The sequence below is a fragment of the Nelumbo nucifera genome, chromosome 1, assembly GCF_055504915.1.
Source record: "Nelumbo nucifera cultivar China Antique chromosome 1, China Antique-T2T, whole genome shotgun sequence".
In the NCBI taxonomy this organism is placed as follows: Eukaryota; Viridiplantae; Streptophyta; class Magnoliopsida; order Proteales; family Nelumbonaceae; genus Nelumbo; species Nelumbo nucifera.
In genome coordinates this window covers 185,141,068-185,165,974 of record NC_142649.1, presented here as the reverse complement: position 1 = coordinate 185,165,974, position 24,907 = coordinate 185,141,068, and the positions used below count along the sequence as shown (strand labels likewise).

Genomic DNA, 24,907 nt, shown 5'->3' with positions numbered 1-24,907 from the left:
TTAAATGTGTTTTTCGATTTTGCAATCATACAAGTACAGAACGTTTATTGAATAAGTAAACAAAACCAAACACCCTCTTTATTTCAAAGTATGTGTTTAAGGTAACTAACTAACCTTGATTGGTTGATCTTAAGAAGTGAGAACATTTTCTCCTGTTAAAAGCAAAAAATAAGTAAAGAAATTGGGCCAACCAAAACCTAAACCTAGCAGGTTCCTAACCTGGCTTCACTAACAGGAACCGCTTTTGCCTCGGTCAGCGGTTCAATCATCTGTTCCGAATGGATCAACCTAGGACTATTAAATATTTAAAAATAAAAATTAATTAAAATATAAAATTGATCCAAAGCAAAAACTGTTGTCCAAGTCACACAGTTCAGCTGTTCAACGGTTGCCAGTTGTTTGCTGACAGAGTCCACGATAGTTTCCGGACCAGGTGGTAAATGAAATCAGTTAAGCGGCCAGTTTCCAGGGTCAAGCAGTTCGATCACCCAGATCAACGATAGTTTTAAAACCATGCTTAGCAGTAAGTAAGGTCAAGCAGAGTTTGGATCTGCTGAACACAATACATTGCTAGCCATGCAGCCACACATGAAAAATCGATTGTATCATAGTCATTAATATTCTCAACGTGCGACTGAGTGTGGTCAGTAATGTATCAGGTATATCGTATCTATCTTTTGAGTTCTGATAGTTTACAAGTGTTTTAAGACCTCTTTTTTAACTCCCCAAAAACCAAATTTTGAAAAAAAAAACTAAAAGAAACCAGTACTGTGTGTACCTAAATACCGGAGGCTGCAATTGGGGTTCAAGAACTTGGGTTGGATCGGATCAGGCATCAGGGTTGACCTCAATCTGATCTAACCCGGCCTGGATTGGCCAGTTGCTTCAGATAAACGGAGCCTAAAGATTGCCCATATATATACATACATATATGTGATTCAAATTAACGAGTTTCACCGGGGTTAGTTTATAGGCCAAAAGAACAATGGCAAGACTGCGAATTTAAATAAAACGTCTATTTTTGTCACGTGATATGATTTCATTTACAATATTTTCTACACCTGCAAAGAAGAGAATCATGTGTAGTTCCGAAGTGATTATTTGTGAACCCAACTACCTAAGGTATAATCTCGGCTCTCTTATAATTGGAGATCCATAACTGCTTCCCCTGCCAAACGAATGAGATTCGTGTCAATCAGCTAGTGATGTCATGATCTCAATGCCACAGCTACATTCCAATAATATGATCAAACAATTCAGCTCAAGATTATTGTATAAGAATTAGAGTACAACACTACTAACACATAAATAAGGGCAGAAGAAATAGACTTATGGGCTGAAGCATATCAAGGACATTGTCCTTTGTCTGTTCTAGGATTCAACAGCCTTGAAAGTACTTGATAACCATGCGCATGAAATACTAAACCGCACAAACCACAACAATCTTCCAACTTGGTAGAATGTAATGAGAAGATGCAGAGATGAAGGCAAACGCAGAAAAATGTAGAAGAATGTTGTGTGCCTCAGATATCCATGGGTTTAATATAAATAGACCCATTGGCACATTGTGACAACAAACACAACGCAGCAAAAGACATGTTGAAAGGTCGTAACAAAATACATTTTGTTTACAATTAAAAAGACATGTTTTAAAATAAATGAAAAATTGCAATTAAAAAAAAAAAATAAAGTAGAGATAGAGAGTAGAGACTACTTCAAATTAATTTCGGTTACATATACACATGCATAAGCACCTGGCCCCACGCCCCAACCCAGTCTGGCTTGGCGTGTACACATGTGATAAAGATTTCCACATACTCCCAAGCATGGGGTAAGTATATACTCTCCCCATTTGGGTCCTATAGGAAAAGGGATTACTAGAGATAACCCCATTGAGCTTCTTTTTCCTATCCCATTCCCATGTGGAACTCAAAGAAAAGTACATGAAGCTAAAAGCTTCAAAACAATTGGAGAAAAAAAAAATTTAGATAAAAATACAAGGTGATGCGCAAACATGTGTGAAATACAAAAAGACTAAAATATCCTTTAAAAACTTTTGAATCACATGCATAAAAACAACAAAAACACAACATATTCTACAAATGTTAAAATGCCATTTACTTTCCTGCCCAATTCCCATCCCCACCCCCTAAAAAGTAGAAAAAGAAAAAGACACAAACAAGTAAATAAACAAAAAGACTAATGTACAAGCTCTTCAATATGTTGTACAACGTAATAATGTAAAACGTGGAAAACTTTGATTGCTTATGCCAGCCATAATTCAATTCCTCCTACTAGAAAGTATTAGACTAGAAACTGTCAAGTGACCAAACTTGTTCCATCAAATAAGCATGAAGAAGCCTCGAAAACATCTAATGCACTAACAACAAATGGAAGATTTTGATCCTTAGAAAGCATCCCGATTGTTGAAACTCCTAATACTTGTTATAAGATGTAGGAAATAAAGACAATGAGCACATGCAGCGCAAAACATGAAAACACTTGCCCAAGAGGTCCAAGCATGATAAAACGTTTTTTTTTTTTCAAAGAAGGAAAATAAATAGATGATTGTTAACATGAAATCTTTTAGCAATGTGTAAATATGTGAATGCTATTTTAGCAATATTTTAGAAATTTGCAAACATATTCAACTTTTGATTCCATTGAGAAGTCAAGAGAAACAACATTTAACAAGTTGTCACTATGGATAATCCACAAGTTTGGGAAAAAAATCCAATGGCATGGTGGCAAGTTTACCCAGTTTATCACCACTTTTTCAATAACAAAGACGAAAGCAGGCCTACAGCCTATTTCTTTTTCAAGGCTGATCTTGTTCTGTTGTTCAGCTGAAACCAAGTATATGCCATTGTCCAAGGGACAGAGATAAATGCAGAAAATGCAAATAAATTAACAAGGCTTTACCATGCATTCTCTTGACAAACCGTTCAAACTCCAGAAAGTTGTTCCTCTCCATCAGAAGTGGGCTTAGCCTGAGGTATGTGAATGCTGATAGGTGTCGTCCGTCTGGATCATTCAATGGTTTGGCATTTTCCAATATCTTATTGTATCCTTCTCTATCATGGCAAGGAAGAGCATTCTCACTAGCCACAGGTATGGAAGCATCCCATGCAGCGTTAAGTACCTGAAAATGAAAGCAGTAATACAATGGAGATTCTTTGTCACAAATTATATTGACAAGCACATGCCTTCTACCAAAAAAATGAAAATAATAGAGAAAAAACTTGCAGAACAAAGTCACTAGTAGATATCATATAAATGGAGAACCAAATTGCTTTAGGCTAAGAAGGTAAGTTTTGTTTCATAGTATATTGAGAACCCAGAAAAAATAACACCTTCAGTCTTCAGAAATGTCCAATACTTGAGGAAGAAGAAAATAATTACACTTCATGAAAGTCTCTTCAGTGTTGGACATGATTACAAATAAACTAGGATTTTCAAAAGCCATCTGCTATATTTGTAGTCTCTCTATAGAACTTTCTTTCTAACTGAAGCAGTATTCTGGGCCAGCATATGCAGAGAATCATTTTAAACAAAACCAACTTGTTACCTGCCAGACCAGGCCCTCAGGATCAGCCAGTGCCTCTGGAAAGTCTTCATGCTGGTCCAAAGTGCGCAATTCAACACATGTGAAATTAAGAGCAGCCCCATGCTTCTTTAGCATTGAAGCAATTGCAGCATAACCATCCCGATTGCATGGATTGTAAAACCCAGAAGTCAATTCAGCCGCATGGCTGGCTGTCTTGTACCACCAATGAATACCTGATAACTGCTCATTAACAAAAAAAAAAAAGTTTAGAGAAAGGATCAAGATAATGGTCATTATATCAATCGCTTCTCTTACTATATTTTTTCCTTAGGCTCTGTTTGTTTGCAGTGCAAATCTGCACTCTGGATACAAATTTGTACCCAGTTCAATTTTGCACCCATTTGTTTGTGGCTGGTTTAAACTCCTACTTAATATAAAATTTGTACTTTTTCATCTCATTTGCATTCATTGCCGGTGCAAATTTTGCATCCCAAGAACTGATGCGAAACTTTTTTTTTTTTTTTTTTTTTATCAGCAAAACTGATGCAAAACTTGCACCACCTTCCTCCATTAATTCTCTCTCATTTTAAGTGGGAGGACCACATTATTTGCTTCTTACCTCACTCCCAAACAAATAACCCTCCTACCTCCATTCTCCTTCATGTAAGGTGGAGACCACATCATTTGACTTCTTACAAACAAATAAGAGAAAGTCAAATCTAAAGCAAATGAAAACCAGAATTTAAACTCAGCCTATTTTCACTTCCATGCATTTACACCAGTGCAAATATAATTTGTACTGCAAACAAACTGAGCCTTAAAAAAAAAAATCTTATCAAGTTACAAGAAAGACGATACAGCATTTTAAAGGTACATATGTGCCAGCTAACAAACTTTAAAATGGGGATTATGGTTAGTAAGAGGGCTTTAAGCTCATATATGATGAAATATAACTCTAAGCCCTACAAAACTTCTCCCCAACAGTTAAATTGACCTTTGCTAAAATGACTCAAGTTTCCCCAATAATACATACTATGTGGATTGGCTTTTCAAGAACAACATATCATCACCAATCACCAATTGCATTTTTCTTTCCCCCAAGTACCATGTATAGAATACTAATATAAAATTATAAATTAAAGAAAAATGAAAAGTGGTAGTCTTTATTGAATCTATTTTGTGGGTAAGAAATCATTTGCTCATTTCTGTAGTAAGAACACTATAGAACAAGGGCTCACCTTTACAGCAATGCAGGTGCTCTCAAAAGCCAACTTGGCCAGAGAAAGCACTCGGTCAGCATGGTCAATCAAAATCTGGGAGTACCAATTAAGAAAGAATCTTCCATAATAACTATCATAATCCCCTCCATCACAAAAGAATCCAGTTTCATGTGGCCGGGAGTTATAAGAACCTGCATTATCTGGCCCTCTAGCCCAAAAGGAATGCCCCCTTACTTCTGCTGCTTTTCTCAAACTCTTCAACAAATACTGATCATAACACTGCAAGAGGAAAAGTAAGCTGTTATAATTTCATAAGCTCCAATCCCAAAAAGAGCTAAAAAAAGATAATGGAAAAATCATCACCTGACACTTAAGTCCTAAACTGAATTAACTAAGATTTTTAACCATAAACAGAAGTAAATTTACCAGTTTTAAGAAATGGACTCAAAAGTTGTCATAAACAACACTTTTCTCTCCTTCCTTTGAAGAAGAGCATCAATTTCCCTAGATGCTAAGATCACAAATCCATAATAAAATGCCAAGTTCCTAAATGGAACTCAAAATTTTAGATATGGAGCACATCATAAATAATGAGAACGGAGAAGACATGAGTTAAATAATGCTAGCCGGTTGTGCAGTATGAAGGACAAAGTTGACTAAGAGAACTCCGGCAAACTGTAGTAGAACAATCTTAGTAATATACTATAAAGTATATATGTACAGCTGTTCTATAACAATATAACCACACAAACTTGAACCATAACTTTTTTTGATGAATAGCTTGAACCATAACTTAATGTTACCATGTATATACTAATGCTAAGTTTGGTAACAGGTGACTTATACTTCCTTCCAGTTCTTGTCAGGCTTGACCACTTGAGAACAAAAACATAACCCCCTGTCAAAATTAAAGACAACAGGTTGTGGGAATGACAGGCACAGGAAGGAATGTGACTCATGAACACAGTTGTATAGTCATAATGATTGGGAAAAGGTCCTTGTATAAAAAAAAGTTACACAAGAAGGTTACCTGAAATTCACCAATGCCAGGATACCTCCACCCATGCTTTACTGGATAAGATGGATAGCGTAGCTCTCCACAGGGACCTAATCCAACTTCAATCTCAGAAATGATCCCATCCTCAAAGAATTCATCAAATTCTATTCTGAAACTTCTCATGTAGTCGAAGTAAACCTACATGTCATTTATACCAAAATGCAAATGCTAAAAATTTAGTAGAAGTAGTATTTGCATGGCTGAATAGTACTTTAAATAGGTTCACAGACTAATTATGGAAAATTAAGAAGCAAAGTAGAGCAAGATAGGAAGCAAACTATTATATTTACATGTGCCCATCTAGGCAAAATACTTTTGTTTTTATTATCATGTCATCCTACTGCAGGTTTCCCTAACATTCTTCCAAGTTGCATCCCCTAAAAACTATATGATCAGATATGATCTACTAAAAGGAATGATATTAGAAAAGTCCTTGGCAGAGAAGTTCTATTCAATAAAGTTGGTAGTAATTTCATTGTGGCATATCTTGAAACTAATTGGTTTGGAGTGGGTGGCCCTAGGAAGCATGGGCCTGTTACAACAATAGAGGTCAGTTAGATCAAGCTTCAAAGTAAGACTTTACCATACATTCTGTTTGTTGGGAGTGTGGAAGAAAGAAACATAATCAAGTTTCAGAAGGTAGAGTGCCCCCTTTGCTGCCTTAGAAACCACACTCTTTTTATCTTCTGAATTCTTGGATGTTAGCAACAAAGGATTTCAAATCATTCTTCCTCAACTCCATGCCATGGTTCAAAGTATGGATACACCACAGCATGCCAGAAGGGGTGTATCAACTATCAACACTTTTGAACCTTGTGCATCTTTTGTTTTTATTTTATTTTTTTTCAAAATTTCACAGGAGGTTTATTTTTATGTTATATAATTATAAAAAAACCTAAAAAAGGGGTATCGGTACCCCAAAGATACAAAACAATATGCTCGATATGGGGCATATCTCATTGATACTTTGAGCCTTGTTCCATGCATAGGAACCTTGTAGAAATTATCAATCTTCCCCCTGAGCTCCATAGCCTAGAACTCATAAGCCCTCTCAAAATAGATAGAGGTCACATTACACTTTGATGGCAGCTCTCTTGGCAATCGGCAATCCAGGCCCTTCAAGGACTTGGGGATTTATCTTTTTATATCAATGGTTCTCGAGTAGATGGAGAGATCACATTACACTTTGATGGTAGCTCTCTTGACAACCTGGGTCCTTCAGGGATTGTGGCAGTTTTTTTTCCCAATATCGATGGTTTTCCCATAAAATGCACACATAAGTAGATACATAAAATGCACAGGACAAAAGCTACCAATGTTAGAGTAGATGTATTCTCATCAGAAAAGTATAAATTGTTGTTTAACAGAAAACAGAATCCAATACCTCAACAGCAGTCCGGCCTCTTAAAACTCGTTCCTTATCAGTCCCCCATGAGAGGCACTCAGGATTTCGCCTTCCTTCTCTATCTGTAAAGAATATGTCGGGATTGCTTCGACCAATTTCTGCCACCCAGTGTGGCAGTGGAATGCAAACATCATCACCAACATTGCCTCCACATTCATGAAATGACATTACCACCTAGTACAGTTAAAAATTCAAAAAACAATAATTATATTCCATAGGGACTGAAAGATATCGACTCTACCAATGTTAGCTAATCTTATGCTGCATCCCCAAACCTGGATAAAGGTTGAGGGTTGTATTTGTATCAGATTGGCAGCTATCATAAAATCCTTTACCCAAGCCAAATATGAACATGGGTTTGCAATTTAAAAGAAAAGATGGTCCTTGATAGAGAACAGTAGGAAGACAGGATTAAGGTAGCCAACCCCAAATAGTTGGTGTTAAGGCTGAGCCGAGCTGAGGCACTAAAAAATATCATTTCTCATGGAAAACCAGCAGTTCACATTTCATATCTCTCTCTAAATATCACATAGCAAGAATACATGGAAATTAAAATACCAATAAAGTAACAAGGATATGTGTGTTTTTTATAATTAAGGAATAAATTATTAGAAAGAGAAAAAAGATGGATATGGCATTAAACAGAACAGATGGCGAACAGGATTCATGTAGACGACCCCATATAATTGGGAAAAGGCTTGGATAATGATGGTGGAAATTAGCAGTTCACATTTCACACCTTTCTCTAATATTACACAGCAAGAATGCATGGAGATTAAAATACTAATAAATTTTGATAATAAAAGAATAAATTATTAATAAGAAAAAGGGATTAAAAATGGAAAAGTGATAAGAAATCATCTTCGAATCACACACATAACCAGGCATATCCTCCCCCCCAATTATTTCTTCACAAACCACACCCCTCAACTTTGTATTCAATCTACCTCTACCCCTCCTCTCCCCAATTTGAAAGCAAGGATATGTGCATACATCACCTGTAACTTAAGCTTGAGATCTCGCACAATTTGAAAGAGCCGCTTGTAACCACTCCAGTTATATTCTTGAGGAGTGTGTGCCTCAACAATTCCCCACCAGCAATCAACCATAACACCATCAACATTAACTGATTTTAGTACTCTTAGCTGCTTCAGTAGCCCATCTGGATCAACCAGCTCACACTTCTTATTAATGACTCCTAGCTGCCGACAATGAAAAGATATGAAGGTGATATTTAAAACACAATAGCTATCAATATAATATAAATTATCCACCAAACCAAAATCAAAACCATTTCTCAAAAGATCATAACTTAAAGAAGATGAAATAAAAAGAACTCACAGGTAGCATTACATAAACTGGAACATAAGGGGTGCCCGCAAAATCCCGCTCTCGCAACCTTGGAGCTATATCCATTACCTGTAAAAGACGAGAAACAATGGAAAATAGAACCAAAGGCAAAAATTTCTTGAAAATAGAAGTCAATCTGTGTATTTATATAATGTATAAATGACACTGCAAAAGATAGGTGTCATAGCTGAGCTAGATTTCAAGTATAAATTCCAAAACCATTTTCCAGAAATGGTCATTGATTTTCTAGAAACAACCACTCACTGTGGAAAACACAGAAGAAATAAATACTGAACCCAATTCAATAAAGCTTCCAACTACACAGGATCAACTAGAGATTTTGTCTTGCCATTTCACTCTAACAAGGGACATATTTCCTGCCACATTGTAACTTGTGAGTCCTCAGATCTTTTTCCCATAACCTCAACCATGCCTTTTTCACACTTCCTCTAGCTCTCCCACAACCCTCAACTTCCATCAACTATTGGGGCCACTCTCGAATTATTAGGAATTTAGTCATCTTTAAATTTATCCTTTCCAGGATTCCCATTCATTCATCTCAATATTCTTATGTCAACTATGCTGATTTTATTTTATTTTATTTCTTTGATAAGTGACTATGCTGATTTTATGGAGATATTGGTTCTTGATTGTCTATTACTGTGTTCCATATAACATTAGCCTAACTGAACTTCCCCTTGTGTTTTCCAATGGTTTCCACTGCTTCTGTTTTCTATTTTTGTATCAATTTTGCAAATTACCTTACAATATTGTCACCAGTGAAAGCAAGAACGGAAAAGAAAAGAAATGCTGATTAATACCAACACAAATATAGCTATGAACTAAGATTGAAATTCATAGAAAATAAACTTCCCCACAAGAACCACACGTTAGTGAACTAGAAATTTCGGGGAAAAAACTCGGAACAGGGAAGATATGAATATGTACCTGCTTATGATCAACAGTGTCCATACAATTACCGGCGAGAGAAGAATTTTCAGTCCCTCCTCTATCCACCGCCATGGTTAGCGTTCGAGACCGAGTGGTAGAGGACCTCCCGTAAGGAGAGGAAGTTGGCATGTAGACGCCCTTCATTCGACCCGAACGATAATCCACTATAGTCCTGAACCCAGGAGAGGTTCCTCCTCTCAAGGAGGTGGGCGGGTTCTGCAACGGTACCACATGCGACGACGATGAAGTCACGGCAGCATTCGAAGCGGCGCCAGCAGGCCTTGCGCCCTGAAAAATTTGAACAGACAAAATCCCCATTTTGGTTTTCCTCAGCAGACCCCTTGAAAATGGAGATCACAAGCTGGATTTAGCATTTCCAAGCAAACCCAATACAAAATGAAACAAATTCACGCCTGCGCACACGGGTAGATAGAAAAAAAGAGAAGTGGCGAGGAAGGAAATCCGTGATAGTGGCTACCGAATACCGTTCCAAGACTACGTCTCCAATTTCAAAACTGTAAACCAACCGTAATCGTATAACGAATCGACGTAAGAAGAAGTTCCGCAGCACGATTTATTTGGATCTCCTTTTGTTGGGAGATTGCATGAATTAGAGAGATCGCTAATCCACAGTGGCAACTGGAAGGTCACCAATCTGTCATGGTAGGTCCAAGCTACCAAAAGAACAACTAATCTAGCTGGATTAGGTGTTCATCAGGCTGCCAAGTGGCAAACTTGATCCATCAGGCTTCACATTCGATGACTATCCAACGGTTTTAACAAGATCTCTAACTCTAAAAAGTTACTTAATAGGTAGTTTAGCTTAGCTATAAGAAAGAATGAAATAAAAGAATCCTCAGGAGTCAAAAGACTGTCAGCCTCTTTCAAGCAGCAAGCCAGCAACCCACTACCCACCTTTGGATTGGGATCTTTTATCTCGGAATCGTGATACAATAATCCGAGGTTCTATGCCCAGACAAAAAAGGATTCCAATCCGATGGTTTTCGATAGGTCATCTAAAAATAATTAATACACAACAAAAGAGGAAAATTTTGTAAACGAAAAACAGCCAACGAATCACCAAATCCCGTAAATCTGTGAAGCGTAGAGAGCGTGCAACGAGAGAGGTCGATGTAGCCTGGAGTTTTCGAATAAAAAATGGAGAAAACTAGGGAGAGAGATACTTTACTGAAATGAGAGCTAGAGAGAGTGGAGATTATGATAGAGAGGGAAGAACACCTGAAGATGTATAGAAGTAGAAGTAGGCACCTGAGATCTGGAAGGAAAAGTAGTTCCATCAGGAAGGACAATCCAGCCAGCCTCTCGCGCCAGAGCAGCGATGACGTCGTTAATATCAGCCCTAACCCTGAGATTATAGTTGCCGTGCCTGCGGAGGCCAGCCAGGATCCTTGCTGTGATCGCTCTCCGATGCCGCTCTCGTAGTTTTGTTCTTTCTTTCTCTTCCTTTGGCCGACACCTTCGAGGCCCTCCGGAGCCAGCCAACTGCTGGTCTTGTTCTTGCTGTTGTTCTTGAAAGCTGTTTGGACATGCAATTCCTTCACTGGCGTTTATCATGGCGTTATCGCTGTTTGCTTTCTTCTCCTCATCGTCTTCGTCTTCGTCATCTTCTTCTTTCACTCCCATATCCATTTCTTCGTCATCTTCCTCGCTCGTTCCCCCCAATTTTTCCATCTCTTGGGCCATAACTGTTTCCTTTTCTCTCCTTTCTTAATTCGTATTGCTTTCGCGTGTTCGCATACTTCGGGTTACTGCAATTCGAGAACGCAACATATGAATTTGAGTAAGATTCTGGTTCTTTTGATAAAAATTGGATCATTAATTTCTAGCGGAATTTTGAAAGGGAATGGATTAGTTTTGATGGTGATATTATCGACTTTGATAACTTTTTCTCGAACTTTTTCCTGCTTTATTTCGAGCAACTGGTATCTCATCTAAACAAATAAACTAGAGAAAAAGCCTTTTCTGAGGTTACCTGGTTGCTCTATTATGTTTGCTGATTAGAACTCGCCATTCGCCTATGAAATTAATGAAACCTTGTGGCTCTGCAGCTTTCGACTCGACGACGAGTGCATATCTTCACACGTCAATTTCCCTATGCGTTTAGGGTTTCTTCCCTAATCAGAATTCATCAAATCCTCGAAATCCACTCTATGAAATCTTTCCATCACGTGTTCTACCTTTTCCCTCTAAATGCGGACATTCACAGCGACGTCTGTCTAACAATATCTCACCTTTCCGACCAAAGCCAGATGTCCTGACGAGCTTCAGAAACCCCTCGGTCTTCTCCGGTAAGGTTGAACCCTTTCCGGCGAATCGTATCGGAACCTGAACATTGCAGGCGAATAGGGTTACCAGATCTGTCGGAGCTCCGTGTAAGGAAGGCTTCGATTTGGTTCTAAGGGGGTCGTACGTGTGACTTCCGGCGAGTTTCCGGCGATTTGAGGGGGTGTAGGGGAGAATGCAGATTCTAGGGTTTCACGCGTGTGCGGCCGCGTGCTTGAGTTTATGTTAACACGAACGAAGGGCTTAGGCGAGGAAAAAATCGAACGGTCGTGTGGATGACACGTGTAACACGTGCAAATGGCCTGGATTACTCGCGCGGCAAGTTTTAGGGGTTGTCTCCAGACGTGAGTACGTGACCATGATTCTTGTTAATCTCGAGGCGGGAATTTTTTTCTAAAAAGCAAAAAACCGTGCGAACAATTCCCGATGTGCGGCTGGATGCCGTGCGTGTTCGCACGATTTTTTGCTTTTCACGATATCCGGGCTCAGGCTGCGTTTTGATGCGACATGCGAGTGTAAATTCCGGTTAAGGATAAATTTGTACTACTTTTGCCTTTATTTATATTTATGCATTGATAAATCATAGTTAAATGCATATTTATATTGATAATAAGATGTGAAAATACAATTAAGTAAATTTGTATTAAAGTTGGTTTTTGATTAAAAAAAATGCATATGCTTTATTGAAATCCATATTTGTATTTATTACAGCTAAAATTGTAAAACTAATTCAATTTTACAATTTATATAAATGGTTTTACACTCTACTCATTTACATTCACATTTATATAAACCGTTTTATACAGCTTTGGATTCGGGCCTTTGAACTGGATCCATTTAAATTATAAAAAAAGGCCCAGCCCAGTTCCGCTCAAATTGCACCCCTATGCAATAACTCAGGTAGAAGAGAAACAAGCAGCATGAGCAAAGTCAATAAAAACCTAGGCCTTGATCTGGCTCAGCAGGCCTATCTGAAAATGGTTCCTTCTGGGCTTCCATGCCGAGTTGGCTTTTCTGATTTTATGGTTATGGTCTTATGTATAGGGTGTTTGGATGTTTAGCGGATACTTGATAGGTGTTGTTTGTTTGTTTTTTTTTTTCCTTTTCTTCAGTTGTAGCTGCTTGTGTTCTTTAAGTTTTTGCTTGTTTTTTTTTATTTTTTGTGTAATGATTTTTTTTTACAAAAAGAATAAAAAAACCCAGAAGAAAAAAAGATCCATCAATATTTTTTTAATAATTAAAAATAAAAAGAATAAAGGAAGCAATCAAGGGGGTGTACATCAATCTAGATGTGTTTTTTTTCTTGTTTCTAAGAGATGCCACATGATAAATAAATGAATAAATATTTTTGTATATATGTTCTTCAAGAGAAAGAAACGTAATCAGTCTATTTTAACAAAAAAAGGCAAGTAAAGAAGTGGATGAACTGCATTAATTGGCACTAGTGTAAATGTAAATGATCTAATTTTATATAATCAAATTTAATTTTTATGATTTTCACCAAAATCAAGGCAATTATAAAGTAGTCATCGACCTTACTCGTCCCCTAAAGTCGGTGGATTTGTGGCACCCCATATTTGGGCTGTATACTATACTATTACGAATACCTCCCATGGGGTTTTTTATGTTTGTGGATGTGCCATGTACCTACCCATTCCGGTAGACTTAGAGCAGTATTTTGTTCTCGACGGTAAATTTCTTAAAGTAATTGATGAGGGGTAATTTGGTCCTCCCAAACGAGTGGTGATACTTAGCTTTTATCGACATCTCAACACTGACTCAGTAGACCAATTTAATAGGTTAGCTTGAAGCACCTTGCATAGCCCAATCTCAACCTCGGCAAGGGCGAGCTAGCAAAGCCCATAAGGTCGCTGGCGACCTGGCCAAGAAGCCAGTCGAGCTGAGGTGAGCTAAGGCAGCCTGCAAGGGTGAGATTGCTAACCATTTCCGTAAACTTGCTACCAAAGGTGCCAGTATCGCGACCACTAGAACAACTCGTTGTACCGTGTGCCAGATTCTACTCGGATGAACTATAACCATCATGCGGAACTCACAACCGACACATTAATACGCCCTATATTGCGAAAACAGCTCCGCCAGAAGCTCGAGGACGTTACCAAAGTGCCATGAGCCCTCCGATGACTATAAAAGACATCCAAATTCATCCAAGAAAGGTATGCGCACTGACATTCTCAAGCTCCCCCACACTCTTAGAGAATATCTCTTACTAACTTAAGCATCGGAGTGCCCTCCCCAGGTAAAAGACACCCGAGCACTCTCACCTTCTTTCCCTTGCATCACACTCCAGTTCGCATATATCAGCATCAACTTGGATTAGCTCGGCCCAGCGAATCTTCACTTTAGAGTCTGATTCACCTGCCACGAGGGAGCATCCAGATTGTGTGACATTAGACTCTAAAGTGAAGATTCACAGGGCCGAGCTGAGCCAAACTGATGCTGATATATCCGAGTTGGAGTGTATTGCAAGGGAAAGAAGGTGAGAGTGCCCAGGTGTCTTTTACCCGGGGAGGCACTCCGATGCTTAAGTCAGTAAGAGGTATTATCTGAGAGTGTGAGGAAGCTTGAGAGTCTTAGTGCGCGTACCTTTCTTGGATGAATCTGGGTGTCTTTTATAGTCATCGGGGGGGGGCTCAAGGCACTTTTGGTAATGTCCCCGAGCTTCTGGCAGAGATGTTTCCGCAATATAGGGCATATTAATGTGTCGATTGTGAGTTCCGCATGGCGGTTATAGTTCGTTCGAGTAGAATCAGGCGCATGGTATAACGAGCTGTTCTAACGGTCATGATACCGACGTCTTTGGTAGTGAGTTTATGGAAACAGTTAGCGAGCTCACCCTTGCAGGCTGCCTCACCTCATCTCAGTTGGCTTCTTGGCCAGGTCGCCAGTGACCTTACAGGCTCTGCCAGCTCGCCCTTGCCAAGGTCGAGATTGGGCTATACGAGGTGCTTTGAGCTAACCTATCGAATTAGTCTGCTAACTCAGTGTTGAGGTGTTGATAAGGGATATGTGTCGCCACTCGTTTGGGAGGACCAAATTACCCTTCATTTTAGAGTCTTGAGTCACCTGCCACGAGGAAGCATCCAGATTGTGTGACATTAGACTCTAAAGTGAAGATTCACTGGGCCGAGCTGAGCCAAATTGATGCTAATATATCTGAGCTAGAGTGTGTTGCAAAGGAAAGAAGGTGAGAATGCCCAGGTGTCTTTTACCCGGGGAGAGCACTCCGATGCTTAAGTCAGTAAGAGGAATTCTCTGAGAGTGTGAGGGAGCTTGAGAGTCTTAGTGCGCGTACCTTTCTTGGATGAATCTGGATGTCTTTTATAGTCATCAGGGGCCTCAAGGCACTTTTGGTAATGTCCCCAAGCTTCTGGTAGAGCTGTTTCCGCAATATAGGGCATATTAATGTGTTGATTGCGAGTTTCGCATGGCGGTTATAGTTCGTTCGAGTAGAATCTGGCGCACGGTACGACGAGCTATTCTAATGATCATGATATCGACGTCTTCGGTAGTGAGTTTACGGAAACAGTTAGCGAGCTCACCCTTGCAGGCTGCCTCACCTCATCTCGATTGGCTTCTTGGCCAAGTCGCCAATGACCTTACAGGCTCTGCCAGCTCACCCTTGCCAAGGTCGAGATTGGGCTATACGAGGTGCTCTGAGCTAACCTGTCGAGTTAGTCTGCTAACTCAATGTTGAGATGTTGATAAGGGCTACGTGTTGCCACTTGTTTGGGAGGACCAAATTACCCTTCATCAATTGCCCCCCACTCTCAAGCCGGTGTCAGCTCGACAAAGAAAGTAGGTCCTGATGGGGTGTTTGGTCCGGCTGGGTCACTTAACTCGCTTGAGCTTGGCCTGGGGCTACTTGAACTGCGCCCCTCAAAATTTTGAATCTAAAAAAAAGGGGGAAGGTTGGCGTGCGCGTGGGAGAATGTTTTTGGAGGGGCGTACAGATTCAAATTTGAATAAGCACGCTTTGTGCGCATGATTTCGAATTTTTAAATTTGCGTCCACCCGATTTTTTGAATTCGCACGCTCATTGCCAGCTGTAACCCGACTATCGGTGCGTTTGCGTTGTTAATTCTCTGGTCTATGCACCCTGCCAGTTGTGGCTTGCATCTGCGCCGTTGATTCTCTTCTTAGCAAGTTATAAGTATGGGGTCCTTCACCGAGGTTCCCATACACGCATTGTTGCTTCTTTGGAGTTTTCTGGAAGGAATCTGTTCAAGAGGTCTGCGAGCTGAGCTAGTCTGCCGAGCCGAGCTCCATTTTTCTGTTAGTTTGAGTTCAGTTCAATTGTTGTCATCTCTAGTCTTTTTCCATTCCTTTGGTGAGTATTCTAGTTTTCACCATGTTGGGTAGTTTGGTGGAGGGTAGATTGTTTGATCAGGGATTGAATGGTGAAGCGAGCTCCTCAGGAGAGGACTTGTACGGAGTATATTGTGAACTGCATTGGTGGGGAAGAGGCATGAAGTTAAGGAGGTTGTAAACGCTTTTGGCCCGACCGAGCTGTCTGGGGAGAAGATAGTTGAGTTGTGCCATAGATATGTGATCCCTAGCGAGTTCAATTGGATTGAGCCACGGGTGATCACTATCCCAAGGATCACGACCAAGATGCTCTATGTATCTATGAGGAACCTGTTGGTCTCTGTTTTCCCCTTCATCCCTTCATAATCGTTATCTTGCGGCATTACCACATATCATTAGGTCAGCTCGCACCTAACGTGATTCGGGCTTTGGTGGGGTTAATCATCTTATTCCACCATCGTAATTTCCCATTGAGCCTTAAGGCTTTTGCTACCTTGGTGCATATGAAGAGGATCTTTGGCCCCTTTTGCTTCTACCATTCGTTTCGCAACGGGAGGAAGGTGTTAGTTGATTTTCCAAACAAGGTCAAGGGATGGAAGAAAATGTTCTTCTTTCTAGCTAGGGACGGTGGCTGGAGTTTGGACACTGTCTGGTACAATAATTGTTAAAAAGTTGTCAAGAGTAGAGATGGTGAGTTGCGTGCTACACTTCAAGAGTTTATTTGTGAGGAGGTCTAGGTTGAGAGGGTTTTAGCTGAGTCGATGCGCACGCGGGCTGGTTTGAGTCATATAGGTAGGTTGATTACTGGGACATGCTTCTGCATCTTATGTTTCTTCTGTTGTCAGCTCGGCTAACTGTTCTACTCTTTCCACAGGTATGGCGAGCTTGACTTCTATGATGTCAGTCGACAAGGAGAAGAGGTCTTCTCAGAAGAAATGGAGGGCTGACCATTGTTCTTCTACTGAGGGGACTTTAGCTAGCATTGAGATGAGGTTGCCACTGCGCCTTTCATCGTCGACCTTGAGGGGGATGATGAGCTGATGTGCACAGATCAACACCCAACTGAGCCCCAGGTCAGCCAGGAGGAGCGAGAGGCCGGCCCTATGTCTCAGACATCCCTCCCTTCATCCCCAGCGTACCTGATGTTTTGGAGATAGATCGATTGCATAACCCTCGCGTAGCTCTTCGGATTGCAAGGTGTATGCTTCTCCCCAAGGACATGCACCAAAATTGCAAGTTGGATCCCATCGACGCCAGAGCTCGGATGACTTAGTGCGTCATCCAAGTTTGTCTTCTTTTAGAATTTCTTGATATTTTTCTGCAAGGTGTCTTACTCTAATCTCGGTTTTTTGTAGGCGAACACTTATGGGCAGGTCTTGCTGGACCATGTCCATTCTGGATAGAAGGAGAGGGCCAGCATGTAGGCAAACATCAGCTTGCTTTAGGTCAAGATGTAGAGGCTTCAAGTTGACTCAGAAGGGGAACATCAACGCTTATCAGATGAACCAGAACTTGCAATGCAAGCTGACCGAGGTGCAACCCAAGTTGGAGGAGAGACGGTTGAAGTATACTCAGGACATGCTCCGAGCTGGGGAGGAGGCTGTGGCTCACTTTCTGGAGTTCTCGGAGTATGAGAAGAAAAGGGCAGAGGATGACATCCCTTATATGAAGAAGGGGTTCAAGCTCTGTCGCCATTATTTGAAGTCTCTGTATTCCTCTCTTGACTTTAGTTCTGTTTCTATGCGTCATGTGTCGGACTAGCTTGTCATGTAAGTGGATGAGGAGCCCTTGACCCTGGAGGAAGAGGAGGATGATGGCAAGGAGGGTGGCGACAAGGAGGCCCAGAATGATGACGGTAATGAGTAGCTCGGCCTTGTAGCTCGACTGTGTTGGTGGTGGTGGTGTTTCTACAATTTCCAAGAGCTAGTGTGCTCCTTTAAGGTTTCTAGGGTCTATGTGCCCTATTAATGTCCGAACTATTTGACCTTCTCCTTTTCTTTTTTCTTTTTTGCATGTACGTCCATTTGGCCTTCTTTCCTCTTTTTTTGTTAATGGAACTTGATATTTTCTCAATCATAGATTTTTGCCACTTGCTTGTTTAGCTCGGTTGTAGTCCAGTTGTATTGGCTCGGCTAAGTTGTCGCCACGCTATTAAAATGTTTCTATACTTTTAGCTTTGTCAACTTTGCTTTTTTTGACTTTTGACCGAGCTGACGGTTCACCTTCGACGAGCTTTACCAAACTCATAAACATAGCTCAAAACACTTCGCTTGAAAGGTAGTACCTTCACAGGTTGTCTACGTTCCAGGCCTATGGCACTATTTCTGTTGGTATCACTGCCTCAGTTCCGTACATCAAGTTGAAAGGTGTTTCACATGTTGTTTTGATAGTTGTTCGGAAGGCCCAAAGTACACTGGGCAGCTTGTCCACCCACAAACCCTTAGCTTGGGAGAGCCGAGCTTTGAGGCCACGGAGAATGGCCCTGTTGGTTACTTTAGCCTGTCCGTTAACCTGGGGGTGGGCAACCAAGGTAAAATTCTGCCTTATTCCCATCTGCGAACACCAATCCTAGAACTTGATGTCTTCAAACTATTTCCCATTATCTGAAATCAATACTCTTGGTAGCTTGAACTGCAGACAATGCTTTTTTAAAAGAAGTTTTGGACGTTGTGAGCTATTATGGTGACCAGTGGCTCGACTTCCACCCATTTTGTGAAATAGTCCACTGCTATGACTAGAAACTTTTTTTGGCCTTTTTCTGGTGGGAAGGGTCCTAGCAAGTCGATGCCCCATTGTGCAAACGGCCACGGACTGGTTAAGTATCTTAAGTCTGCAGTGGGCTAGTGTAGGATGTTGGCATGTCGTTGGCATTTGTCACACCGTTGGACTACCTTGGCTAGTACCCTTTCCGTAGAGCCTTTTAAGCCAAGGCCCTACCCCCCAAGTGTCCCCCACAGAGCCCCTCAGGGATTTCATGTAGCACCTGATTCGCTTTAGTTTGTCACAAGCACCTATTATCACATAGCGAGCTACTTGTTGTCCTATTCGTGGAGCTAGATTCTTCTCTACTGGCAATATGCCTTGTTTTAGGTAGTTGAAAAGTGGGATCTATCTAGCTCAGTTCTATAGTTACTATTTGGGCGACCTCTTCTACCCCTTTTCTATTGATAGGTAAGGTAGCTCTTCTATGTAAACTGCTCTTTTTGTTGAGTTAATCATGCCCACTAATCTTGAGAGGGCATCAACTTCTGTGTTTTCCGATCTTAGAACTTCCTGGAGGTACCAGGAATTGAAGTTGGCAAGAGTTCCCTGACCTTATCCAAGTAGGTTTCTATGGAGGGTTCTCGTGCTTTGTACACCCTGTTCACTTGATTCACCACCAATTGCGAGTCACTACAAGCAACGTGATGCTTGGCTCCTACCTCCTTCGCTAGTGCCAGCCCAACTATTAATGCCTTGTACTTGATCTCGTTGTTGGAAGCTCGGAACTGAAACCGGAGCGCGTACTCTAGCTTTACCTCGCTATGTCCATAGAATATCAACCCAACTCAACTTCCATTCTGATTGGACGAGCCATCCACATGAAGTATCCAAGGCTCCTAATCCTAGCTCGATATCTCACGAGCTAGGGGCGGTGCCGCACTGGTTGAAGCCTCCGATGCAATTGTGAGTTCAGCCACTTTAGGGGTTAGTGAGCTGAAGGTGCACTCGACAATAAAATCTGACAGAACCTGCGCTTTTATCGCTGGCCGTGGCTCATAACGAATATCGTATTTGCTGAGCTCTATAGCCCATTTTGTTAGTCTCCCCGAGACCTCGGGTTTTTGGAGAATTTTCCTTAGAGTTCGATCGATTAGTACCATGATGGTATGGGCCTAAAAGTAGGGCCTTATCTTTCGATCTATTAGCACTAATGCAAAGGCAAGCTTTTCTATATCAGGATACCTTGTCTCAGCAACATGCAGGACCTTGCTCATGTAGTATACTGGTTGCTGCACATTGTCAACTTCTCTTACTAGGACTAAACTAACCACATCGTCGCTCGTAGAGAGGTAAAGTTTGAGCTCGTCCCCGGTCTTAGGTGAGGTAACAGGGGAGGCTAACTAAGGTATCTTTTCAGCTCATCAAAGGCGATCTAACACTCTTTGGTCCATTCAAAAGCCTGGTTTTTCTTTATGGCCTTGAAGAAAGGAAGGCACTTCCCAACCGATTTGGACATAAACCGGTTCAAGGCTGCTACCCGTCTAGTTAGTTTTTGGGTTTCCTTAACTGAGCTAGGGGGTCGCATATCTAGGATTGCCTGGATTTTTTCTGGGTTAGCCTCTATGCCACGTTGGTTGACGATGTAGCCCAGGAACTTTCCTATGGTCACACCGAAAGTGCACTTATTCGAGTTCAGTTTTAACTTGTATTTCCTTAAAACATAAAAGACAAGATTCAAATCAGCAACTAAATCATTTGAAAAACAAGTTTTTACTACCATATCATCAACATAACATTCCATTTTGCTTCCAAATAAATAAAAAAAAAACACAGTTTACAAGTTGCTGGAAAGTAGCTCTAGTGTTTTTTAGTCTGAAGGGCATGACCTTATAACAGTATAACTCATCTCAATTACAAAAGCTATCTTTTCTTGGTCTAAAGGGTCCATCAGGATCTGGTTATAATTAGAATAGGAATCCATAAAGCTCAGTAGCTCGTATCTTGAGGTCGCATCCACTAGGCAATCTATGCAGGGTAAGGGAAAACTGTCCTTCGGGCAAGCTCGGTTTAGGTCTGTGTAATCGATGCACATACACCACCTGCCATTGGCCTTCTTTACCAGAACTGGATTGCTACCCAACTCAGGTACTGAACTTCCTTTATGAAGCCTACTGTCAGCAGCTTCACCACCTCTTCATATACTACTTGCTATCTCTCTAGGGCGAGGTTTCTTTTCCTCTGCCGAACGGGTCTAACTATAGGGTCAACGTTAAGTCTATGAATTATGAGCTCAGGGTCTATGCCGAGCATTTTTGTAGTCGACCAGACAAACACATCTAAATTACTTAACAGAAAACTTACCAGTTTGGAGTGCACAAGTTCTATCAGGTGAGCTCTAATTTGTAATGTCTTCTCGGGTTTTGTCTTGGAGACTGGTACCGGAATGGTCTCTTCTGTAGGTTGAGCTCGCTCTTCAACATTTTTTGGAGGTGGCTCCAAATCTATGTTGGTGGCAATCTTGCCCTTGGCTTTTAGGGTAGCTACGTAGAATTTATGGGATTCTAACTGATCACACCGTAATACGCCAATGCCCATGTCTGTAGGGAATTTTACCGCCAGGTGGTACATCGAAACAACCGCTCGGAGAGTATGCAGGATAGGTCGGCCTAATGTCGCATTATAAGGGGACAGGGTGGCGACTACCAGGAAATCTTGGTCGAATCGCATGGTGTGAGGGGGCTTGCCCATCTTAACTGGGACTCTCACCTTGCCGACGGGGCGGACCACCTCGCCGTTGAAGCCTATTAGTGGGATGTTGGCAGCTGTAAATCTGTCTTGCTGAGTTCCATGCGCTCAAAGGCTTTGAGGAACAAAACGTTTGCCAAGATGCTAGAGTCAACAAGGATTCTTTTCACCCTGAAGTCATTGATGAGCAATCTAACCACCAAGGCGTTATCATGCAGGTATTGGATCCCACGCATGTCATCCTCAGTGAAATAAATTACCTCTTCTTTTTTGGGTCGCTTTGATGGGTTGCTGCCTTCCTCCCCTAATTCCCTTATTGAATTCTTGCTTGCTAAAGTGGTGCATCCAGCAATGATTGAGCCACTAGTGATCATGTTTATGGTCCCTTAAACTGGTCTTTCTGGCTATTGTTGATTCCGGGGAGCTGGGTCCTGTTCCCTGTTAACCTGGGGTGCTTCTCTGCTTGTTCCTTCTTTAGGTCACTACTCGTCTTTAACAAATTGTCTCAAGTATCCCCTCTTTATGAGGTCTTCTATCTCATTCTTGAGGTTCCAACAGTTCTCTGTATCATGGCCGACATCCTTGTGGAAATGGCAGTACTTGTTTGGGTTTCTGGTAGTTGGGTCCCCCCTCATCTTGGGAGGCCACTTTGCATAACCATTTGACTTAATTTGCATTAGGATCTCCCCCCTTTTATATTCAGGGGAGTAAAGGTCCTAGTGTACACAGATGGGGTCCTTAACTACTTGTTTGAACCTCTAATTGGCGACTTGCTCTTCCTGCGCGGTGAGCTGCTGCGTCTGCTCTTCGGCGATCTACTCCTCTTTGGTGACTTGCTTCTTCTCTTGGTTTTACTGCTGCTTGCTTCTTCCTCTGCTCGCTTCCTTTTTCCATACATCTCGGACCTCAATCCCAAGGCTTCTTCAGCCTTGATAAACTGGTTTGCTATGTCGAGAAATTTCTCCATTGTCGTTGGTAGAATCAATTCAATTTCCCATTGCATATTGGGGTGTTGTACTCCATTCTTGGCTACAATAAGCTGCACAGCGGGGTCCAGGTCCGAGATCTGGAGGCACTCCATATTAAATCTTTTGATGTAGTCCCTTAGTGTTTCATGGGGTTTCTATATCACATTTAGCAAACAGGTTGCCGACTTTGAGTGCATCTTGCTTATGGTGAACTGATTGATGAACATTTGGGCGAACTGGTCCCAGTTTTTGATGGAGCCAAGGGGCAGTCTCAAATACCAGAGCCATGCTTCTTCTTTTAAGGTTGTCGAGAAAGCGGTGCACATACTTGCGTCGTTTGCCCCGTGAAGTAACATAGAAGCTTGGAAGTTGTTGGCATGCTCGATCGAGTCTGACTTGCCTTTATAAGACTTGAGGTTAGGTGCCGTAAAGTCCTTTGGCCTTGGTGCTTCAAGGATTTCTGGTGCTAAGGGGGCTTCCCTAGTCAAGCATGATGGTTCAGATAGGATATCTATCCTTCTTGTAACTTTACTATTTTCCTTCCTTTGGACCACACTCCCTGCCAGGGCGAGTTGGCTTTTCTTTCCAGCGTGGTGTGCTCGCTTCTTATGCTTCTTCTTAGTGCCTTCAGACGAGCTAGTGGTGTCTCTGCCGACAGGGGCCATAGCTCGGCTTTCTACTGGGAGTTGGTTATTATGTGTCACGCCATCAACGCAATGCTGGTTCTCATCCAAGATAGGTATGCGTATTAATGAGAACCGGGACCTAATGAGTCGTAGCCAGGTTAATGTTTCAGTTATGAGTTCCGCGCGGAAGTTATAGTTCGTTTGAGTAGAGTCTGGTGATGGTACGACGAGCTGTTCTAATGGTCATGATACTGATGCCTTCGGTAGTGAGTTTACGAAAATGGTTAGCAAGCTCACCCTTGTAGGCTGCCTTAGCTCACCTCAACTCGGTTGGCTTCTTGGCCAAGTTGCAAGTGATCTCACGGGCTCTACTAGCTTGCCCTTGCCGAGGTCGAGTTCGGGCTGTGCGAGGTGCTCCAAGCTAACCTGTCGAGTTGGTCTGCTAACTCAGTGCTAAGATGTCGATAAGGGCCACGTGTCGCCACTTTTTTGGGAGGACCAAATTACCCCTCATCGCTACCCTTATGGTTTACTTGACTAAGTGTACCCTTACTATTTGAAAATTGACTAATGTTACCCCCACTATTTCTGACAATTGACTAATCCTTCCTAGTCATTAACATGTGTCAACAGATATATATGAAAAAGAAATGAAATGTCAAATTTGCCCTCCACTATTTCTCAAATTTTGTAAAATAAAACCCAATTAATAAAAAGATTCAGGAAGAGAAAGCGGATGGCAGCTCGAATGACAATGTTTTGCAGATAAAAAAACCTCTCATCCCAGCAACAATGAAATTTTTAACTTGAAGAAAGCTTTGATTGATTGCCTCAACAACACAAATCGAGGGTTGAGGTCCCCAAATCCACTCCATGGCCTCTCCCACTCAAGCTAATTTGATATGATTTTCATTAATAATTAAAAAAAATTACAATCATAGTTCATTCACGTCTTCCTCAACACAGCGGCAACAATTCCTAGATCGACTCCATAGTTCACTGACGTCATCCCCTCCCCCCTTTTCTCCTTCCTTGCTCCACTCCATCATCTCCGCTTCTCTTCATAGCCACCATCAGCATTTTTGTGTTTAGGTTGGCTATGCTCCGATTGGGTATAACAACAATTCAAATTTTCTATAAAGATGTTAAAAGATTGACTCTGCTCAGATTGGGTCTAACTGCTTTTTTTTTCTGAATTAAAGAGAAGCAAAGCGAAGGTGGGATTTGAATTGTAGGGAGAGGGAGGGGAGGAGTCTGAGGAGGCCTACATTTATTAATGCTCCCTTGTTTTCTTTTTCTTTTGGTTGGGGTCAGCTTCTATGTCATCATTTTCTTTCTCTTTAATGGTCTTCTTTTCCATCGTTCGAAAACAGGGGAGACAGAAAAACTAATATTTTAGAAAAAAGGGTCCTTGAATAACTACATTTAACAGAAATTTTGGCGAAAATAGAAAATGGGTAGCGCCACTCAAGACAGATCAAGCAATTCCAAGCTTTGATGGATGATGGTTAGCTCCTTCGATCCCCATTTCTAGGTGCCCCACCACACAGTGAGCAAATCTGGGAGAGATCAAGTAACCCAGAAAGTAGGCATTGAAGAAGACTCCTTGTAAGGCGACAACCAAATTTTGCTCATACCACTTGTACGGCGACGACCAGATTTTTGCTCATTCTTTGCTTCTTCCAGCATAGCCTTAATGCGTCCC

At 41.4% G+C, this 24,907-nt stretch overlaps 1 protein-coding gene across 2 annotated transcripts; it reads right to left on the bottom strand.

The window, feature by feature from the left end:
* Positions 1-1,001: 1,001 nt before the first annotated feature.
* Positions 1,002-11,234, bottom strand: LOC104596060 (beta-amylase 2, chloroplastic-like). Of its 2 annotated transcripts, none has more exons than XM_010257069.3 (10): positions 10,770-11,234; positions 9,528-9,818; positions 8,571-8,648; positions 8,228-8,431; positions 7,209-7,403; positions 5,798-5,962; positions 4,786-5,046; positions 3,569-3,787; positions 2,923-3,142; positions 1,002-1,168 (listed from the first exon to the last, which is right to left on the bottom strand). In XM_010257069.3, exons 1-10 carry the CDS (start codon positions 11,232-11,234, stop codon positions 1,140-1,142), a joined length of 2,127 nt encoding a protein of 708 aa, XP_010255371.1. In that variant the 3' UTR covers positions 1,002-1,139. The 2 variants fall into 2 exon arrangements, with proteins under 2 accessions (XP_010255371.1, XP_010255372.1); XM_010257070.3 differs by having other exon boundaries at positions 10,800-11,234.
* Positions 11,235-24,907: the final 13,673 nt, after the last annotated feature.